At 36.6% G+C, this 19,853-nt stretch overlaps 2 protein-coding genes across 30 annotated transcripts; both read left to right on the top strand.

Moving 5' to 3' along the window:
- Positions 1-21: 21 nt before the first annotated feature.
- Positions 22-5,546, top strand: LOC147523112 (protein PTST, chloroplastic-like). 29 transcript variants are annotated; one of them, XM_086597008.1, is made up of 8 exons: positions 22-1,194; positions 1,733-1,852; positions 2,314-2,366; positions 3,251-3,419; positions 3,745-3,804; positions 4,530-4,622; positions 4,907-5,079; positions 5,185-5,546. In XM_086597008.1, the coding sequence occupies exons 2-8, from the start codon at positions 1,808-1,810 to the stop codon at positions 5,285-5,287; spliced, it is 696 nt and encodes a 231-aa protein (XP_086453134.1). In that variant the 5' UTR covers positions 22-1,194; positions 1,733-1,807; the 3' UTR covers positions 5,288-5,546. The 29 variants fall into 29 exon arrangements, with proteins under 29 accessions (XP_086453134.1, XP_086453124.1, XP_086453104.1 ...); XM_086596998.1 differs by having other exon boundaries at positions 23-1,582; XM_086597067.1 differs by lacking the exon at positions 1,733-1,852 and adding an exon at positions 2,071-2,231 and having other exon boundaries at positions 24-540.
- Positions 5,547-5,999: 453 nt separating this feature from the next.
- Positions 6,000-19,306, top strand: LOC147523111 (alpha-N-acetylglucosaminidase-like). Its single transcript, XM_086596968.1, has 19 exons — positions 6,000-6,489; positions 6,561-6,637; positions 6,731-6,942; positions 7,049-7,170; positions 8,375-8,460; positions 8,548-8,642; positions 9,316-9,397; positions 9,650-9,756; positions 9,911-9,941; positions 12,697-12,814; positions 13,029-13,076; positions 13,239-13,348; positions 13,696-13,798; positions 14,419-14,517; positions 16,523-16,633; positions 17,439-17,683; positions 18,240-18,477; positions 18,776-18,854; positions 18,941-19,306. The coding sequence occupies exons 1-19, from the start codon at positions 6,286-6,288 to the stop codon at positions 19,195-19,197; spliced, it is 2,424 nt and encodes an 807-aa protein (XP_086453094.1). The 5' UTR covers positions 6,000-6,285; the 3' UTR covers positions 19,198-19,306.
- Positions 19,307-19,853: the final 547 nt, after the last annotated feature.

The raw sequence follows: 19,853 nt of genomic DNA, 5'->3' as shown, positions 1-19,853 counted from the left end.
TTTAAATCTTATCTAGCAACAACACATTTGACAGATGTTGTAATTTGGCAATACATGTTCTTCTTTCTAAAAACATTTGTGTTTGCCCAAAAAAACTTGTGTTGTCAGACGTTCTATTCTTTCCCAAACTAATTTTAAAGCCCAATTCCCTTGAATAATCAAGTGAGCGGAGCCAACGATTTTAAGCCGGATGGGAGTAGTGGCCAAAAAGTCTTTTGGTTGGTTTCAGTCTGTCCTCATTATCGTTCTCGCAAACTGATTTCTACTCACTCTTCTCTCGCGCCAGTCTCTTTTTCTTTTTCTCGCGCTAGGAACTCGCGCCCTCTTCTCTTTCTCCTCACTCGATATCTCCTCTCTCTCAACTCGGTACCGTTTTTTTTTCTTTTCTCGCTGTCTGACTTCATAAGTTCCCGATTTTCTCATCTCAACTCCACTCACTTCTCATCTCAACAACTTTTACTGCTTGATTATTGTTAACAAGTTCCCCTTTCCACATTGGATGTTTTCTTGTCTCGCAACCCACCATCTGCTCGCAAAAAGGTACTCAACTGGCTTTTGTCTTCGATTTGTTAACTTCTCTTACTATTGGTGAGATATAGTGGTGGTTGATGCATTTCCCAGGTTTGGATTGAGAATGTTAGAGTAGATATGTTGATGGGTTGTTTGGAGAAGGGTGTAAGGGATACAAAAGTTTTGGGGTTGATCAAATCAGCTCTTGTTTGGATAAGGGTGTCAGGGATAAAAATGTGTTTGGGTTGATCAAATCAGCTCTTAGTACTCCTGTTAGGAATCAAGTGAAAAAGGAGAAAGAGGAACCTAGAACGATGAAAAAGAAGAAGAAAAAGAAAAAAAGAGACTAGGAAGCAAATTCTTAATGAGAATGATCCGTATTGGTTGAGAACCTGAGCCCTTTGCTTGGTGCCTTACTGAGTTTGAAAATTGGATGGAAGAAAAGAATTTAATGGTGGCAATAGAGGCTACTAACATCATGGGCTTGGGGAAACTGTAAATTTTATCACCGGAATGTGTCTAAGAGCTGTGGCAGCTAGCCCCTAAAATGCCAATTGTGTCAACTTAATCGAATAGAGTTTATTCCAGGGATGACTTATGTGGATGGTGAAGAGAGTTCATATGAGCTTTCCAAGTTCTGTCTTGTGGATTGCAGATTCTCCCGAGGAAGACAATGGTATAAAGGTTCGTTCAAATACTGTTGAATCTTGTTCTACGTTAAGGCATCATAACATGTGTGACTATCATAGAACAAACAGTTATTTAACTGTCAACGGCCTCTATAGAAAATCTGGATCATGTTTGTTTCATTTTGCCTAAGATATGGGATGTCTACAAAGCTTTAGTGTATCGACAACAATGAGGAATTTTCTAATTGGTAAAGAATGCAATGAAGCAGTAATTCGGAGAGAAGTATGTGGTTGCGACTTGTGAACGTATGTGGAAAAACAAAACAGGGAATATGAAAGTGAAATAATCAAGTTGTTTGGTCATGGACTCACTATTAAAACAAGATTTTTGGTCGGTTGGATTCAAAGTTGAAGGTGTGACAGAGCTACCAGTGAAGTTTGTGGTAATAATTATATTCTAATTAGAACCTGTGACCTTTTTTTTAAGCATACATGCTATACAGTTCTCTAAAATTAAATGAAGTTTCGCCCTGTCTTGTTATTAAATATTCTTAATGAACATAAATATCTTATTATTGACAACTCTTTGTCAGAGGAATAGATTTAGATGGAGTTGAGTGTTGAGAGAATTCTTGTTATGGAGCCAATATTTTGGATAAGGAGAGGCAATGTCTTTGCATGTTGCATGTTCCTCTCTTTGCATGTTGCACTTGGTAAGGACTACAATAAGTCGATTTTTTTCCTTTGTTCTTGTTAGAGGTTGGTTTCTTTTTCCGCAGATGGTTGGGAATTCTAGCAGGTTATATTAATATCTACTTCCTATGGCTGGAACGAGGTGTCTAAGCGTGTTTTGGATGTTTGTTCTTTTCTGGTGTTCTGTTTGTCTACTGCTTTGGCTGACTCTAAAGTATATTCATAATATGAGTGGAAGGTAGGACGAAAAATAAGAATTCCCTGGTTTCTTGGATGCGGAGACCAAGCACAGACAAGAGGAGAATATAATAGTAGTGAGGCATCTAGTAATCTCTTCGTTTCCCAACTCCAAAATCACTTTGAGAAAGAAGAAAAAGCCCCCTGTTTTTTTTTTTTTTTGTAAGTCTCTCTTTTACACCCCTTGTTTAATTATGTGGTTTTGATGCTTCTGATTGTTGATATTTCTATGCGGCTCCTTTAGGTAGAAGGAGGCGCTCACTGTACGATGGAGTGTCATATGGCAGGTGTTATGAGGTACTATCTTGAATATGCATTCTTCTATTGTTTAATTAAGGTGGATACTTATAGGCTTAGTCTTTTACTTCATGAATAGTGTTTGCTAGGTGCTCTCAGCGTATTATTACATGTCTCATAGCATTTAATTTATAGGTGTTTGGAGAAAAAGTGCTCATGGTTTTTACCAAAAAATGCTCATGAAAATATACATGGAAATATACATAGACGGAGATTTAAGGTGGGTTTATGTAATACAAGGAGGGATTCCCAAAAAATAACACTTCTTCGTCATGTTTCAAATGGGAAATATCCTAGAAGCCAGTCATCTTGGAGAACGTTTGCTCTTCCAATTAGTCTAGAACCTGTGTTGCATGGGTACGCCTATTATTCCGGCGTGTCCCGTGTCGTACCGACACCGACACCGACACGACATAGATTCGCATTTGAATCTATTTTCAGTTTCAAAGAAAAAAAAAAAAAAAAAAATTAAGAAAGAAGGAAGAAAGAGAGAAATAGAATAGACTAACCTGAATTCCTGGAAAGTGGTGGTGGATTGATGTGGACAGACCATCTTCTTCTATGGCCGGCGGCTGCAACCCAGATCTAAGATCTAGGGTTTGTTTGTTAACTTTGTTTTAATAGGGGATATGGGCTTGGGCTATTTTGTTACTTTTTTCCATAGATACTTAGATAAGATTAATTGGGCTTTTAATAAGCAATGTGGACTTGGGCTTTTTTAGAATAGTTATATTCAAGATCTAAAGTTAACAAAAACTGTTTTAAATAGCTAATGGGCTTTATCAAAATCTATACATATTTTTTCTATTTAAAATAATTTATATTTTAATAAAATATAATATTAAATTAAAATATTAGCCGTGTCCCCGTGTCTTGATTTTTAGACCTCGCCGTGCCAAACCGCCGTACCCGTGTCTAACACTCGTACCCATGCAACACAGACTAGAACGCAAATCTTCAGCATCAGCACAAGAATACTCGAGTGATGGAGATGAAGCTACCTCCGAAGATTCATCCGATGGGGTTCTGTCACAAAAATTGGCCAGAGATGAGGTAATGCACAAAACTTCACTGGTGTCTGTTATATACTTTTGTCTGTAATAAATTAATGTATAGAGCGACTAGTTGATAACCCTTTCGATTTGAATAAAGAGGTTTATTAAACATTGTACTGCCTGCAGTTTACGATCAAATGAATATGATGAAGAAATATGCTAGACACTGAACATTATAAAACAAAATTTAAAACGTAGGGTGTCTTAACTAGGTCAATTGTGTTTCATGCATTAATCTTGGCCTTCAAATAGGCTTTGTAAGATGACCAAATTTGAGAATGTCTTATTAAGATGCCCTAATCTTTGGTTTTACTATGTTATAGGTCCAAATCTTGTTCATTGCCTTTGGCAAACAATTCTGCATCTCTAATAGTCATTTCTTAGTGAGTAGATCCGATACCTCACATATATTATTACTGTAGAACAAAAACTAACTAAGGCTACATGTTTCTATCTGTTCATAGATTTCATATAACATTTTGTATCTGCTATGTGCATAGCCAAGTAAAGTCTATGTGAATTGCAACAAATTTTGTTTGGGTTAATTGGGTATACCATGTTTTATGTTTTTGGTTGCAAGCATGGCTTTGTTTAGACATTATATATTTTTTTCAGTTACTTATTTGTTATCACATCTTCAGTAAGCCAGTAACAGAGTTACATGTTACAACTTTAAATAAGAATTTAGGCAAAATGTGAGCTACAGGCGATTCTTCGCATCTCTTTCAGTCATTCTTTGAATTGATGTAGGCCTTCCCCTTCCCATTGTTTTTTTTTTTTTGCCTCCATGACCTTTTATGAGATTACTCGCCCTTTCAATCCTGGTACTCTAGGAGAGTAACATCAGAGAAAATAAATGATCCATGGAGATTAGGATGACTTGCTGAAAATCAACATTGGCCATTGGCCCATTGCAATCTCAATTAGTAACCTCTCTATGATCTCAATTTTTATACCATTCTCACTAGCCAGTGGTAAGATCTTATAATTATTATTTTTGGGAAGTTTTTGAGGCCAGTTTCTGCTAGGATAGACACCTTTCCTGTAGAAACTAGAATACTTTGACGTGGAAGGCCTTAATGTCAACCTGATAAATTTCCTTTGACAGCTGAAGTCATTGCTGGCTGATTCTCAGAGATCTAAGCTTGTCAATAAACTGAGTGAAGCTAATCAGCAGAATCGATTTCTCAAACGACAGCTGGTACGTAGTAGTTCGTTCATGGAGACCTCTTAGTGCATGTTGAACAAAAACACATTTCACAAACTCCCACACTTCCTTCATGTGGTCTGTAGGCTGCTTTTGCCATTATCCTTTTAATTTTAGTTTGATGGAATAGGAATTAGGAAGTCCAAGGAGGTTCCTTTATATTGGTTTGGCATGGCTGAGGTGAGCATGCATCACCTCAAGTGTGGGAATGTTATGTAGGGATAAGGCCATAGAACTGTATAGTTGTTAATATTTAATTATGATCCGTTATTTCTCAGTGGCAATGGATGTATAAACAAATGTTAACCTCTGAAGTTTCATTCTCTTCTCTGGAGCAGAGTGTACAAGTAATGGGTTCCTTTGATGGGTGGAGTGAAGGAAAGCAGTTATCCCCTGAATATACTGGCTCTTTTAGTAAATTCTCAGCAACATTAATGCTTCGACCTGGAAGGTACCCTCCCTTTCTTTCTCTCTGCCCCTCTCTCTCTCTCACCCACATTCTTGCAGACCACTACATAAACACCATATCTTATTTGCGTGTCTCTATGTCATGAAGGTACGAGATCAAATTCTTGGTGGATGGAGAATGGCATCTAACACCAGAGCTCCCTATTGTAGGTGAGGGAATGATGATCAACAATTTGTTGATCGTTGAATAGTTTGGTGTCTAATGGATGACTTAAGGCAAAGATACAGTCAGAGAAGCTAATAATGCGTGAGAGCGCTACGTAACGACTGTTTCATTGCTGAAATGTTCTATTTTTCCAAAATCATGTTGAGATAGGCATGACAGTTGCCTTATTTTGCACGTAATAATTATTACATTTAGATATATGAAAAGCTTATGTTATGAAGGATTGGAACTTTCTCCTGCAATCGCTCGATGCTTTGAATGATATTGGTTAGTGGTTATGACTTTATGATGGAATACATTTGTCCAACCTTTTTGGCAATACAAACTGATGCTTACCGAAGGAACGACCACTGCACTTTCTTTTCGTTTAGCAATGGTCCAAAATTTTGCAAAAAATAAAAGCTGGTCCAGGAATTACATGGGAGAGAAATGGTCCTGCTACTTCTCATCTACTCCTTTTTATGAGGATGATTGCCTTCTTTTCTTGAAGCATCTACCGAAGTACCATACAGTTATGGATCTGCATCCTAGACTTGTAAGAGGCAAATGAACCAAATGCCCTACCCAGAAGTAAAAGAACGATTAGAATTTAACCTGAAGTCCAACATGTTTCAATGTCTCACTGCATAGCAGTATACTAGTAATAATAGGGTTAAACTTTTTCTTTTAAAACATTGACTACTTAATCAGTTCATCATCAAAATAACTTGAATAATAATAATTGGCCGGCATATTGGCTAGTAACCGATTAAATCAGCGATTAAGTGATTAAGTGGCATTACATAATTTTCTAAAGTTACACCAGAAGTAGTTTGGCAGTTGGTACTTCACTTTCAAGATGAAAGCTGCAAAAAAAATCCAAGCCGGCCTTTATAATATTCTTCTGTCTCTCTTGTACTAATCGCCTGATCACTACACACTCTAAAATCGAATCTTCTTCTTCTTTCTTTTTAACACCATGTCTAAAACTAAAACTTCCAACTTCTTAAACCCATCTTTTGTCCTCCTTTCAAAACTAGTTCAATGGTTTTTCTTGTCATTTTCTGCTTCTTCTTTCTACCCAGTGTTCGTTGTACTACTATTGGAGTTGCCCACATTTCTCCGATACTTGATGTCCAAGATAAAGAACGTGCACCAACTTCAGTTCAAGTAAATGCTGCTCATGGTGTTTTGAGTAGACTTCTTCCTTCTCATTCTTCTAGCTTTGACTTCCATATCATCTCTAAGGTAATAGTCTTAACCTTTCTACTCAAATTCATTTTCAGCATAGAAATATTTGTTGGGCAATTCTTTTTTAGGAGCAATGTGGTGGAAAGGCATGCTTTTTTATCACTAACCATCCTTCTTTTGGTAGAAATGGGGCTCCAGAAATTCGGTATGTGAATTTACTTTAATATAAATCATTGTTGCAATCTGTTTAGAGTGCTGTTCAAATCATCTGATTTTACGTGTATGAATGTTTACTTAGAATTGGTGGTTCGACTGGTGTGGAACTTTCAGCTGGACTTCATTGGTACTTAAAGAATTTGTGTGGGGCACACATTTCTTGGGATATAACTGGTGGTTCACAGTTATCTTCTGTGCCTAACCCTGGATTTCTTCCCCGTGTTCGAGCCACTGGGGTTTTGATTCAGAGACCTGTTCCTTGGAATTACTACCAGAATGCTGTTTCATCTAGCTGTAAGCTCTATTTTGACTTTTGATTTTTCTACTTATCTCACATTGTTGTCCGAAGCTTTAAGATTTTCTTGTAAATGTGCTTATACTGTGTTTGTGCCTACGACAGATACATTTGCCTGGTGGAACTGGGAGAGGTGGGAAAAGGAAATTGATTGGATGGCTATTCAAGGCATCAATTTACCTTTAGCATTTACTGGGCAAGAGGCTATCTGGCAAAGAGTATTTCAGGTATCTGCATTTCCTTGTTTCCCAGTTGCCTTTCGGTAAGTGTGATATGTATTTATCTCTTGTTTGCTAAGATATCTGCTATAGAAAGACTTAGGCAACTATAGTACATAACCAACATTAGGCTATTACCTGATATTCGAATCAGTTAGTCCTCCCAAATCCAAATGCATTATTCTTTTGCGGTAAATATAAATGGATTAACTTGTGTTTGAATTGGTGTCTGAGAATGTCCCAAAAAGGTACTCTGCATTAAGTGGAAGGTCATGCTGAATCTCACCCCTCTGTATTTTTCTTACACCCGTCTCTGCAGTATTGTGACTATGAAGACCTTAGGCAAGATACTTCTTCAACAAAGTAACCATTTAATTTTCTCATTGCTAATGCTTTGGTCATCCCAGCTCTTCGCAAAACCTTTCAGGAGTTCCTTGTCTTTCCTGATATCCATAGTGCCTAACCTGTCATTTGGTCTTTTTCAACATGTTGATATATGTTCTACCCTTTTAAACCTCATCCACCATTTATCTTCTGAAAACAAACACACCTTTTTCGCAAGAAACCAGGTTTTAGATAACTGGCAAAGTTTGAAGTACATTATCTGTATAGAATCCTGGATCCATCCATTTCTGATACGCAATCCCTTTTTGAACAATCTTTGGTTGCTCTTTAACAAGAATATAGGTTGTGTTTGGTCCATTGAAAACCAAATTGCTGTGAGTATGCGACCTCTCTTTCCCCCTTATTCTCCTTCATCTCACCACATTCTTCTCTTTTTCTCACTGGCTCTCCTCACTTTCCAAGGAACCCGAATTCACCAAACCAAACACAGCGATAACTTCTTATGCAAACCAAAGTATGTTCTATGTGTGTTTAACTTGGTGCATCGTTTCAGGGTAGCAAAAAGTTGAGTATCTATAAATTTCTTTTTTGTTTTGCTTGGTCCTGCAAAGTTAATTTTACGATTAGTTCTGGAAAGGTCTAACAAGCTATTAAATTTGCAAGTTTTGTTGAACATTTGTAACAGATGTTGAACGATATCCTAAATTCCTAATGTGTTATTTTTTCTGCTGATCATCTGGTCCTAAATTTATTATTTACTGAAAATTGTTAAACAACATTGTCAAATCTTGTTTTAACTTTTTACAGTATAATTAGGACTGTGCAAACCACGTCTTGTAACAATTCTTTCTATTTCATTGTCATTCAGACTTTCAATATTAGCAGTTTGGATTTGAGCGATTTCTTTGGTGGGCCAGCTTTTCTTGCATGGTCGCGTATGGGAAATTTGCATGGGTGAGCTTGCAAGTCATTTTTCATTTTTGTTGTTGGAAGTGAACCATTATTTTTAGTTCTTGATGATCGTACTCTATTGAATTACAGGTGGGGTGGACCTCTTCCACAAAACTGGTTTGATCAACAACTAAGCCTGCAGAGGAAAATTCTTGAAAGAATGTATGAACTAGGAATGACCCCAGGTATTGATCTTTGTAACAGTCAATATTTAGTGAATTTGTCTTAACTACTTTACCACAGCATTTAATCTCCATTTAATATCAGCCCCAATTCATCGTGTGAGCCCACTTTTAGAATTCCAGTGGGGCATACGTCCAATTTTAAACGACTTTAAAAGGCATAGCAGATTCCAATCCACAGTAGATTCCATAAGTTGGCTTACCTGAATGTCACATTTCATGTCGATCTGAACATTCTTTATTTTGTGCATTTTCTTGGCTGAAGGTATATTACGTTATATGATGGTCCTGTGTGAATACTTAATTAAGAGGTGTTACTTCTCTCCTATGTTACATGGACACACCATATTTCAAAAATAATCTGTGTCGGATACGTATCCACGTGTCCGTATCGGACACACACGGACACATATTGTGTGTGATATACCTTAGTTTTTGATATTTCACTGTGTCAGACACTCCGTATCCGTGTCGGATATGGACACACGTGTCCGTGTCAATGTAACTTAGCCTCTCTCGTAATCATAGTGTTCAGTATAACTAAAATATGCCTGATCTTTGCAGTTACTTTCAAAACATAAATATAAAGATGTATATAAATGGGTGCACTATTTCTAGTGATTGTGTGTGACAACTGATAAAATCTTTTTGATGCAATTCCCGGTGTGCTTTTCAGTTCTTCCAGCTTTTTCTGGCAATGTCCCTGCAGCACTGAAAACTGTATATCCATCTGCAAATATAACACGTCTAGGAAATTGGTAACGAATTCTATCTATGTATACCACATTCATGTCCTAGAACATATGTTTGATACGTGATTCTGTAATAGTAAACATGGTAATTTGAACTCCTGTTGTAGTTTTGCACTATGGTGTATGCTGACCTTGATATAAATCATAATTGTCACTTGTTTAATCATTTAGAAGTTCAAAATGGAAGCTTTTGCAGTCCCTATTTTCATAAATTGGTCATAACTGACTAATTGTGTCCTGATTATTCTTTTTGGTAAGGTTTACTATTAGAGGTGACAGTAGATGGTGCTGCACGTATCTTCTTGATGCAACAGACCCCCTGTTTGCTGAAATAGGAAAAGCATTTGTTGAGATGCAACTGAAAGGTATGTGCTCCACTTTCTAGAGTTTTTGCATTGCTCTCTCTCTCTCTCTCTCTGACAGCGTACGGAGGGCTTAATAAAAGATGTATATATGTGTAGTTACCATATGTATGGCCATGTTGCGCCTATCTGACATTTTAATTATCGTTTTTGTCAGAATATGGAAGGAGTAGTCACATTTACAACTGGTACAGAATCTGACTCTTTAGCTCTATTATACCCAGTTAAGCGTTTAGTGAGTGAAATTAAGTGCACTTCAGTGATTCTGGATAAATTGAGGATGTATTACTGTTGTGTTTTGTCAGAAAGAATTAACCTGAATCCCTGCCAGTTACAAGTGAATGGCATAAAAAAATTATTTTCCTACCCATAATCTGAATACTCAACTCTCAATTCAGATGTTCTTATCTAGTTCGTAGTTCATGCAAATACACAATACCCCTTACATTGTTTCATTACTGTCTTTGCATGTTCAGGAAGAAGCAAATGGGAGCAAATTTTACAAATGAATAAGAAATTCTATAGAAAAGAAAAGAAAGAAGATGTCTTATATATTTCCAACTCCCAATTTCTTCGTAAGCTTCATTTAATTATTATTCTTCAGATTAGGCCTTAGAACCCATGAATTCACTTAAAGTTGGATCCTAGGCACTAATGAATCCGTCATAGATAAATGCACGGATATTTTGGTTGATAGCTGAAACAAGTTCATGCACACAATAATAAATAAAGATGGTCTCGTTATATATCTAATGCTCACTGTGTCCAAATGGGAATGATTAAATATCTGATTTTTTGGAAGATTATCATCCTAAAGCATATTGCGTCATCATCATCTTTGGCTATACATTTGTGGGATTCTTGTCAAGATGATCTTTATCTTAATGCATCCAATATAAGTATATGCCCCCTACTCCTGGACAGCATCTATGAAGCACGGACACTGACACTGACACGCGGCACAGATACGACACGACACGGACACGCAGACACGGCATAATTCAAAAAAGTAGGACACGGATACGTCATGGACACGTTAAAAAGAATTATATATATATATATATATATATATAGGAGGGATAGACCCACATTCTTATGCGCACATTATAGCCATATGCCCATATATATATAATTGAAATTTAACATTCTCTACCAAATTTTAATCAAAATATGAACACTAGTTTTTAACATATCCAACTCTAAAATATTAAACAACAACATACATGTCCAATAATGCAAGTTAATGCCAAAGAAAGAAATAACAATTACAGAAGATTTGTAACAAATATATATAAAAAGGACTTGGCAATCATCAAGCGCAGTCGTGCATTGTGCTTCATTTTTCTTATTTCAAGAGTGAAATAAAACCCCTACCCAAGTCGTGTATTCTTTTAAGTATTTTAATCACTTTTTAAAAAATATGAATAAAATATAGAAGTGTCCCCATGTTTCCCTAGCGTGTCCATGGAGTGTCAGAAATTCTAAAAATTAATTAATAAATCCGACACTCCAAATCGAGTATCGGACATGTGTTGGAGGCGTGTCGGGGAGTGTCGGTGTCCGACACGGATACGTTGCCCCTAGAGGAGTGTCCGTGCTTCATAGGACAGCATATCTACACTTTTATGCACAAATATGCAGTCTTATGCATATACAGATAGGGTCTCTTAAGGAGTAATACTACACTGACACAGTCAACCGACACAGTGACGTAGAAGATGATACATGTCATGTATCATGTGTCAGAAGGATATATCATCATATTTTCTCATGATACATGTCATGTATCATGTGTCAGAAGGATGATACATGTCATATATCATGAGAAAATATGATGATATATGTCATGAAACATCATTTTGACATGATGCTATATGACATGTATCATCCTCCATGTTACTGTGTGTCATATTTCTGTGTCAGTGTAGAATTAGTGGTCTCTTAAGTGTGGTGGTCGCACTGATGGCTTGAAACCAGTTTATTTGAACAATCCTAATCTTGATGGGTCCAGAGCAACATGAAAATTGTTCTCGAGAGTTGAAACAAATCTACCATGGATGTCGCATGCTGCATCAGACCAATAGTCTTAGACAATTGAGTGTCTTTGCTGTATAAGGCAAGCAAATTCAGGTGCTTTCAAAGTTTCCATCTTTCACTCAGAATTGTGTTGGCATTATCATGTTTCCTTTTCGTTCTCTCTCTTTGTTCTTTTCTTCTTTTTAGTTTCCGTTTTTTTCCCTGTTTTTGTGTGATGGAGCAAGTAGTTTCTTTGTAGGAGAAAGGAAATGGCGCTACTTTATTTGCCTAATTATTACACTTTTATGTAAATATATCTTTCCTATTTTATTAAATAATTTAACTTCTATAGTTCGGATGACTCTATTGAGATAGCGTGGGAAATTCTTAATTAGGTTGATGTTTGGACTTCTAGCAGATTCCCTGTCACCAGGTCCAACTGGAAGGCAAGAGAGGGGACATTGATTAAAGTGGGGTAGGGCAAGGAAAGAAAGAGTTAGAAGCCCGAAAAGGATTGAAACTATTCATTTGGGTGATAGGTCACGAGCATTTAGGAAGTGATCTATTACTTTTATGTTTCCTTCATTACATTGTTAGTATGCTCGAATTTAGGTGCTAGCAAACGCTGGCCAAATCTTGTCTTCTCCCTTAGTCCTTAGGCACCATATCTTTTGTCAACGCGTGGGATCCTCATCTAGATAATGTTGCCTAAGCTCCACAGGGTGGTGAATCCAATCAACTAGGATAGTTAGGTTGCTATTCGTTTATCACCATTGGCATCAACGTTATGAGTATTTGAATAATTAGAGAAAAACTGCTAATTATTCCAACATCAACACCTTCAATAATTTGATATCACTTATTATTTTTTGTTTCTATTTTTTTATTTTCTTTGGATTATCAGTTGTGCCTCTTTTAAACTTGCAGTGATACATTTGATGAAAATACTCCTCCTCTGGATGACCCAGAATATATCTCTACTTTAGGAGCTGAAATATTTCGAGGAATACAAAGTGGTGATGACGATGCTGTCTGGTTGATGCAGGTACAACATTAGTTACTGTTATTGTATTACATTTCTTTTATTTTTATTATTATTATATCATCGTCATCATTATTATAGTTACATAGTAGGAGCAGTAAACACATCACTTCTTACAAGTTACGAAGATGGTTGATGAACATGAAGTCCTATCATTGTCACTTAAACTATAGTTGATTTGGGTCATAGTTTTGAAAAATTGGCCTTTGTTTTACAGGGATGGTTGTTTTCATATGATCCATTTTGGAGGCCAGCGCAGATGAAGGTAGGTGTTTACTGTTTAGCAATATCTTTTTCACATTGCTCTTAAACACAGATTTTTTTTTTTTTTTTTAATGTTTATCTGGCACATCTAATTAGCATGTTATAATGTTCTTCTAATGCTTTTATTGCATTTCTCCTGATTCACTGTTGCCGAATGTTTTAGGCACTCTTGCATTCTGTTCCCATCGGGAAGCTGGTTGTCCTTGATTTATTCGCTGAAGTGAAACCTTTGTGGATTACTTCCGAACAGTTTTATGGCGTTCCTTACATATGGTAAGGCCTAGCTCATTAGTCTTTTACATTGTAATGGTTTGGTAGCTTTAATAAGTGAACTTAAAAGATAACGGAGAAGGTAGAAATATACATACTTATTTACCATGGGCTTGAGCTCAATCTGCTATGTGACATTCAGGTCAGTAGAATCTTCAAGCCCCATATAAAATTATTTAGCCTCTTGGTTTGTGGAGAAGCTACTGATTTGGACCAGTTTTTCTTTTTGTTTTTGGTAAAAACTAAAAAGGTGATGTGAAAAATATAAGGTCCAGTTCAATGAACCTTGAAACTTTTAATATCTGATGTTTCCCTTTTCTTCTGACCATTTTGTGGGTCTCTTTTTACAGGTGTATGTTGCACAACTTTGCTGGGAACATTGAAATGTATGGAATTTTAGATGCAATTGCAGCTGGCCCTGTTGAAGCTCGTACAAGTGAAAACTCGACTATGGCAAGTTCATCTAACTTCACTTGTTTTCATTAACATCGCTTTAGACTTGTCGGTGTGATTTTTTAGATGCCAAGTTGTATTTCTACATTCTTATTTTGCAGTATTTTGAGTTCAATTTAAATGTATTTACAATACTGAAATGAGATTTAAATGATGGAAGATGATGATTCAAGACCATTTTACTGTATTTTAGGCAGCACTAAGATATGAGCTGGATAAGATGTTCAGTTGTTGCATAAAATTTTATTCCTATGAACTTTTCAAACTATTGTCCTAACAATGCCCAAGGCAAACAGATCAAGTTATCTGAAGTTACCAACCGAAGGTTGCTACTTTATGTATGCCTCAATTTGTGTAGATGCATTCATGTATATATGCAGATATATGTAGAACTGAGCATATTGGTGCTAGCCTTAGAGCAAAGTTGACATATGATTTAAGTATGAGTAAAAATAAGAAAAAGCATCGCTATGAATATAGCTTGCTCAAAATTGAGTATGGTTACCTGTATACAAAGGTTTTCTGGTGAATGGGCAATGGGTCCAGTTATGTTGCAGTCTTGCAGAATGCAGATATTGTTATGTGTTTCTTCTCTAAATTTTTTGTTTCATTGCCTGAAGGTTGGTGTTGGAATGTCCATGGAGGGAATTGAGCAGAATCCTGTGGTATATGACCTTATGTCGGAAATGGCATTTCAACATGAAAAAATCGTTGTAAAGGTAAATGCTGTGTTCCAGTTGCTTACCCAGATTTGCATGTAGTGTTTGTCTTCTACTCTCTTACTTTATGAAAGTTGAAGAACTTATCTATGAAGCACATATTATCCGTGTTTGATATGTATCGGACACGGATATGGCCCGATACACCTCAGATACATTTGGAATATCAGATTCATTTAATATACCTGGCCCATTTTTATAGCAATAAGAACTTTGTAGTGGAGAGAGAGTGGGAGCTCTAATAAAATGGCAACGAGCACAAGATCCATGTCTTTCTTTTTCTTTTTTTGCGCTGCGAGAGCTGATTGAGGGACGGCAGATTGTTAGCATTTGGTAGCTAGTGGCTAGGTTATTAAAGAGCGGACGATAGCTTTCTTGTTCCCTCTCGTCCCATGAGGGCTTGAATCTCCTGCCAGGTAAGACTGCTTTATCTTACAATTTCGGATACCTTGGGGATACACTGGGTACGCGTTCGAATACCCATGACATGACATGTATTTTTTTTTTTAAATATATTTTATAGCTTTTAAGTTATAAAAATAGTAAAACAAAACAGACCCGATATAAGGGTTTAATTACTCGATCAAAACAAAACAGCAGCAGCAGCACGTCTCCTTCTCATTCTTCTCCTGGACATGTATGTTCTACTTATTTTTGCTTAATCTGTTAGAACTGGACATGCTTTGGTTTAGATGATTAAAATTGCTATTTTAATTGAATTTGGTGGAGAATGTTAATTTTCAGTATTATAAATATATTTACCATTTTTTAACAATGTATCCTTCTTTTCTGAAAAAGGCTGTATCCTCCTATTTGTATTGGATCGTAGTTGTGCCACCTGTCAGTGCCCGTGTTTCATAGGAACTTATTAATAGAATTCTTTGGTTAAATTCCTGTTCATCACCCTTCCGAGGAAACTCTCATTGGGACTTTATGTCCTTCAACAAGGCTGACGGCTTAGGAGGACTAGTTGGTGTCACCTTGATGAAGTCTTAAATTGTGGCAGGGTGGTTCAAAAATTTCCATCGGGAGCAATGACTGGGTTGGGAGAAGCTTCTCTAGCCAGGCCAATTGTAAGCAGGCGTGTATAATACTATAGGTTGAACATACCATGTTTAAGGGCATTGTGGCTGGAGTTGGGACGAATAGCAGGCTAAACAGTGAAGAGAGAGTTATTACCGGAGCAAAGATGACTCCTAGATGCATATCTTGAGTGAGGGTGTGCAGAAGAAAGGAGAGGCTGAAGGATAACATGAGAGAGAGAGAAGAGACTGTAAGAAGAAGAAGAAGAATCCATGGAGTTGAGCAGAGAGCTGAAGAGTGAGTTGGCATTTGTAGAGTGATCATTGTGATTTTGATGTCTTAACTGTTAACCACTTGGATATGTATTAGTAGTGGTATTACATCCTTCTTGTCAAAAATTAAGTACCACAAATTGTAGATCTTGCCCTCCAAGGATGCTTCATGGACCATTTTCTTCTAAACGATATGCTGGAAGGGCACCAAAATGGTGATGGTTGAGATGGGAGTTTAGTCCAGCATTGGTTAGGTTCCGTGCATGACATGAAGTTCTTATGCTACGTTGAATCTCTACTTTCTCTACTTTCATAGAGGCCTTGTGAGTAAAGTGTCTTCTCACATATAGCTGGTTAAGTGGGGGCAGTATAGGTAGTAGAATGGAGCGGGTTGTCACATATTTTTCATTTTAGATAAAAGAGTGTCAATTCATAGTCTACACATCTTTGGTAGTTTTGATAGAACCGCTTATACCTCTATAATTGTTTGTGTTACTGTGGGACCTAGCTTCTCCTTGGTACTGTCTTAGCCAAGTTCACTTTAAAAAAAGATATTTATTTCTTTAACATAGTATTTTCTTTCATTGAGACTTATAGAGGTTAGATGTGTGTCTGATGGATTTAGATTGGGTGGTGGTTGGTATGTGTTGGGATTTGAAACAGATATTATTATCTGTAAGTGAATCATTTAATACAAATTATCTTTTCAGATGTGGATTGATCTTTATCCGATGAGGCGTTATGGAAGTTCTGATTCATTAATACAAGACGCTTGGAGTATCTTATATCATTCCCTCTACAACTGCACTGATGGTGCATATGTAAGTCCTTATCTTGTCAAGTTTGCTCTTTTTATAAGCAATTTGTATTAAATGTCTTGATCATTCCTGTTGTGTTAGGCAAGCTGTCTACTAAGGCAGTCTTTCGATCACATAATCCAGTGATAATATAATTAATTTTCAGCGTCTTGTATCAAGTTTGTCATCTAACTATAAAATTTCACATCAAGATACATTGATGTGTTTGCCTTATTCAAATGCAAACAATTAAGCACATCGTATCAGACTATCAGGACATGAGCTAAACTTTTAGTCCTTTTTTTTATCGGTACAGGTTTAATATATTAATGAAACAAATCAAAGATGTTGGAAGAGAAGTCCTGAAGTCCTACAGCTCAAAGGCTATATGTTTTCCAACACAAGAAGTAGATCTAAACATTTTTTAACACATGATGTTTTCCCTTCTGAAAGCAATAAATCCAAAGTGTAATTCTCGAGTCTCTGCAAACATTAATTACTCAATTTTTTATTCTTCCATAGATGTCGTTGTTCGTGCTATCTTTTGGAAAGGCTATATGTGTTTATCACAGATGCCTCGTCTTTGGTACTTGAGGATCTATGCAATACAACCATGCGTAACTAACTTCATCTCATTTTTCTTGTGGGAAATTGATGCATATAATATGCAGTGTCAGAAATAGAATCACAAAATTGCATGGTGTAAGATCATCAGTACAATGGAAGTCGAGAATGTAGTCACCTACATCTGGTTTATGAATTAAAATGTAGGAAAAGATATACGATACAATATCTTGGTTATGATTCTTTCTATTAATTTTTTGAACAGAACAAGAACAGAGATGTGATCGTCGCATTTCCAGATGCTGATCCGTTCTCAATTTCACTAGAAGATGTATCTTTTAATGGAAAGCATCAGATTTTAACGGATCAAGTATTACGCTTATGGCATGTGAAGGAATTAACTGATTCGTATGATAAGCCACATCTATGGTATTCAACTTCTGATGTCATACATGCCCTGGGACTTCTGATTGCAGGTGGAAATGAAGTAGCAGAAAGTAACACTTACAGGTCAGCATTATCTCAGCTTTCGCCTTCTTGCATTGTTCTATCTGCATTTGAAGCATCACTTTCATATACCTTTTTTTTCAACTTTAACTTCTTTCCTTTTTCATGGCTTTTATTATTGCTAGTAACCGTATATCTTCTCCCAATTCTATATGGATAAGAAGATTTGCCCCCATTTGACACCCATGGAGTTACATGCTTATCCTCCATTTTTACGATAGATTACTTTTCAGATATTACCCAAACGTTAATATTCTTTTAGTTCTCGACTTGTCAACCCCAATGTTGTATCTTTGCAACTAAAGATTTGCAGATGTTAAAACGTGACTGAATAATGCATGCTTTATTTGTCGCTTTGTTATATTGCCATCCATACTGAGTGTTGTTATGTTAAGAAGCAATGCTGTGAATTAATATTTGAGTTTTTGGGGTATATATAGGCGAAATTCCCATTAAGCTCACTGTTACAAGTGGATATATTGCTAGGTTCCCTGCATTATTGTAGGTATATGATAAATAACATGCATTTGATAGTCATAACTATTATTGATTTCCTCAGATATGACCTTGTTGATGTCACACGACAAGCTTTGGCAAAATACGCAAATGAAGTGTTCTTAAAGGTCATAGAAAGATATCGATTAAGCGATGTCCATGGGGTTACTTTCTACACCAAGCATTTTCTGGACCTTGTAACAGATATCGATACACTCTTAGCTTGCCATGAAGGATTTCTTCTGGGTCCGTGGTTGGAGAGCTCAAAGCAACTTGCACAAACGCAAGAGCAGAAAAAACAGGTATTTACAAACTCATCTCTAACCTGAGCCTAAAACACCTACAGTATTGTGTAGTAGACTGTTGCTACTAGCCATAGTGTAATCCTCCCTAGTGTGCCTGTTGGTCAAGTACTCTCTGGTGCAATTGTGCTTAGACCATTTCCTTTGCATTTGAGATTATTAGAGGATTTTACATGTCGCAAGTTATATTGCTTTGATGTATAACATGAGATAATTGAAAAGAAGAAAAGTTCTAACCAGTTACTATGAGATTTTTTTTCACCAAACATAATCCATCATATCAAACTGTGATTTGCAGTACGAGTGGAATGCAAGAACTCAAATAACAATGTGGTATGATAACACGGAAGAGGAAGCCAGTTTGCTTCGTGACTATGGTATGGATTAAGAGCCTTTTAGAGATATCCAGTTTTTCCTCTCATTGCTTTCATTTCTGAATATTGTGTACTTCATTCTGTTTTAGGAAACAAATACTGGAGTGGACTCTTACGAGATTATTATGCACCCCGGGCAGCTATTTATTTCAAACACTTATTGGAGAGTCTAGAAACTGGTGTTGGGTTCCAGTTGAAGGATTGGAGGAGGGAGTGGATCAAACTCACCAATGACTGGCAGAACAATATAAACAGTTATCCAGTGAAAAGTACAGGTGACGCTCTCAGCACCTCCCGTTGGTTATATGAAAAATACCTGAGGAATCCAGACATTCTTGATCACTAAAAGCAGAATTTTTTTTTGTACAATGAGGCTTATGTTCGAGGTCGTACTGATTTTTTGAAACAATCATCTTAGTTAATTTCTTAATAAAGTAGGTTATCACAAAGCACAACATTTTTTTTTTCTCAGTAAGCAAAAATTTGTATTGATGAAAGGTGGTTGGGGAGGGGGGAGAGTACGCGAGGAATAACTTACAGTCTACGCACAAAGTAGCACTATAAGAACTTAACAAAACCTATAATAAACATGTTCTGGAACCTCCCATTTGGTTATCCATGAGGGTTTTACAATAAAAATAACTTGATCATTGTCTTGCAAACTGACCGAGTACTTTGCCAATTGATCTGCTGTGAAATTGGCTTCTCTCCAAACTGGATGGAGTCAATTTGCAGTAGTCCAAGAGTTATATGCATCTCTGCCATCTCTGCTTCATACACCAAAGTACACTTGAAGTTCCAAAAGCATTAACCGCAGGTGTCGAGTATAAATCAACCCATACCTTCCTCCAATTTCTCTTAATAGCATACTCCACTGCCTCTAAAATTGCTAAACATTCAGTTATGAAATTCCTCTGATGACCAATATTTCTGCAAAGAAACGCTAGGAACACACATTCATAATTTCTAAAGCACACACCATAGCCTGAAGGGCCAGGATTA

The sequence above is a fragment of the Coptis chinensis genome, chromosome 1 (genome assembly GCF_015680905.1).
Source record: "Coptis chinensis isolate HL-2020 chromosome 1, ASM1568090v1, whole genome shotgun sequence".
NCBI lineage: Eukaryota > Viridiplantae > Streptophyta > Magnoliopsida > Ranunculales > Ranunculaceae > Coptis > Coptis chinensis.
The sequence above is the reverse complement of the archived record's forward strand: the minus strand, read 5'-3'. Positions and strand labels throughout refer to the sequence as shown.

Coding starts and splice junctions, on each gene's coding strand:
- LOC147523112 (XM_086596978.1), top strand. CDS start 1,108: ATGTGGATGGTGAAGAGAGTTCATATGAGCTTTCCAAGTTCTGTCTTG. Junction 2,367..3,250: donor CATATGGCAGGTGTTATGAG/GTACTATCTTGA, acceptor CTTGATTTTTAG/ACCTCGCCGTGCCAAACCGC. Junction 4,623..4,906: donor GATTTCTCAAACGACAGCTG/GTACGTAGTAGT, acceptor GTTATTTCTCAG/TGGCAATGGATGTATAAACA.
- LOC147523111 (XM_086596968.1), top strand. CDS start 6,286: ATGGTTTTTCTTGTCATTTTCTGCTTCTTCTTTCTACCCAGTGTTCGT. Junction 6,943..7,048: donor GAATGCTGTTTCATCTAGCT/GTAAGCTCTATT, acceptor TGCCTACGACAG/ATACATTTGCCTGGTGGAAC. Junction 13,799..14,418: donor CAAGTGAAAACTCGACTATG/GCAAGTTCATCT, acceptor CATTGCCTGAAG/GTTGGTGTTGGAATGTCCAT.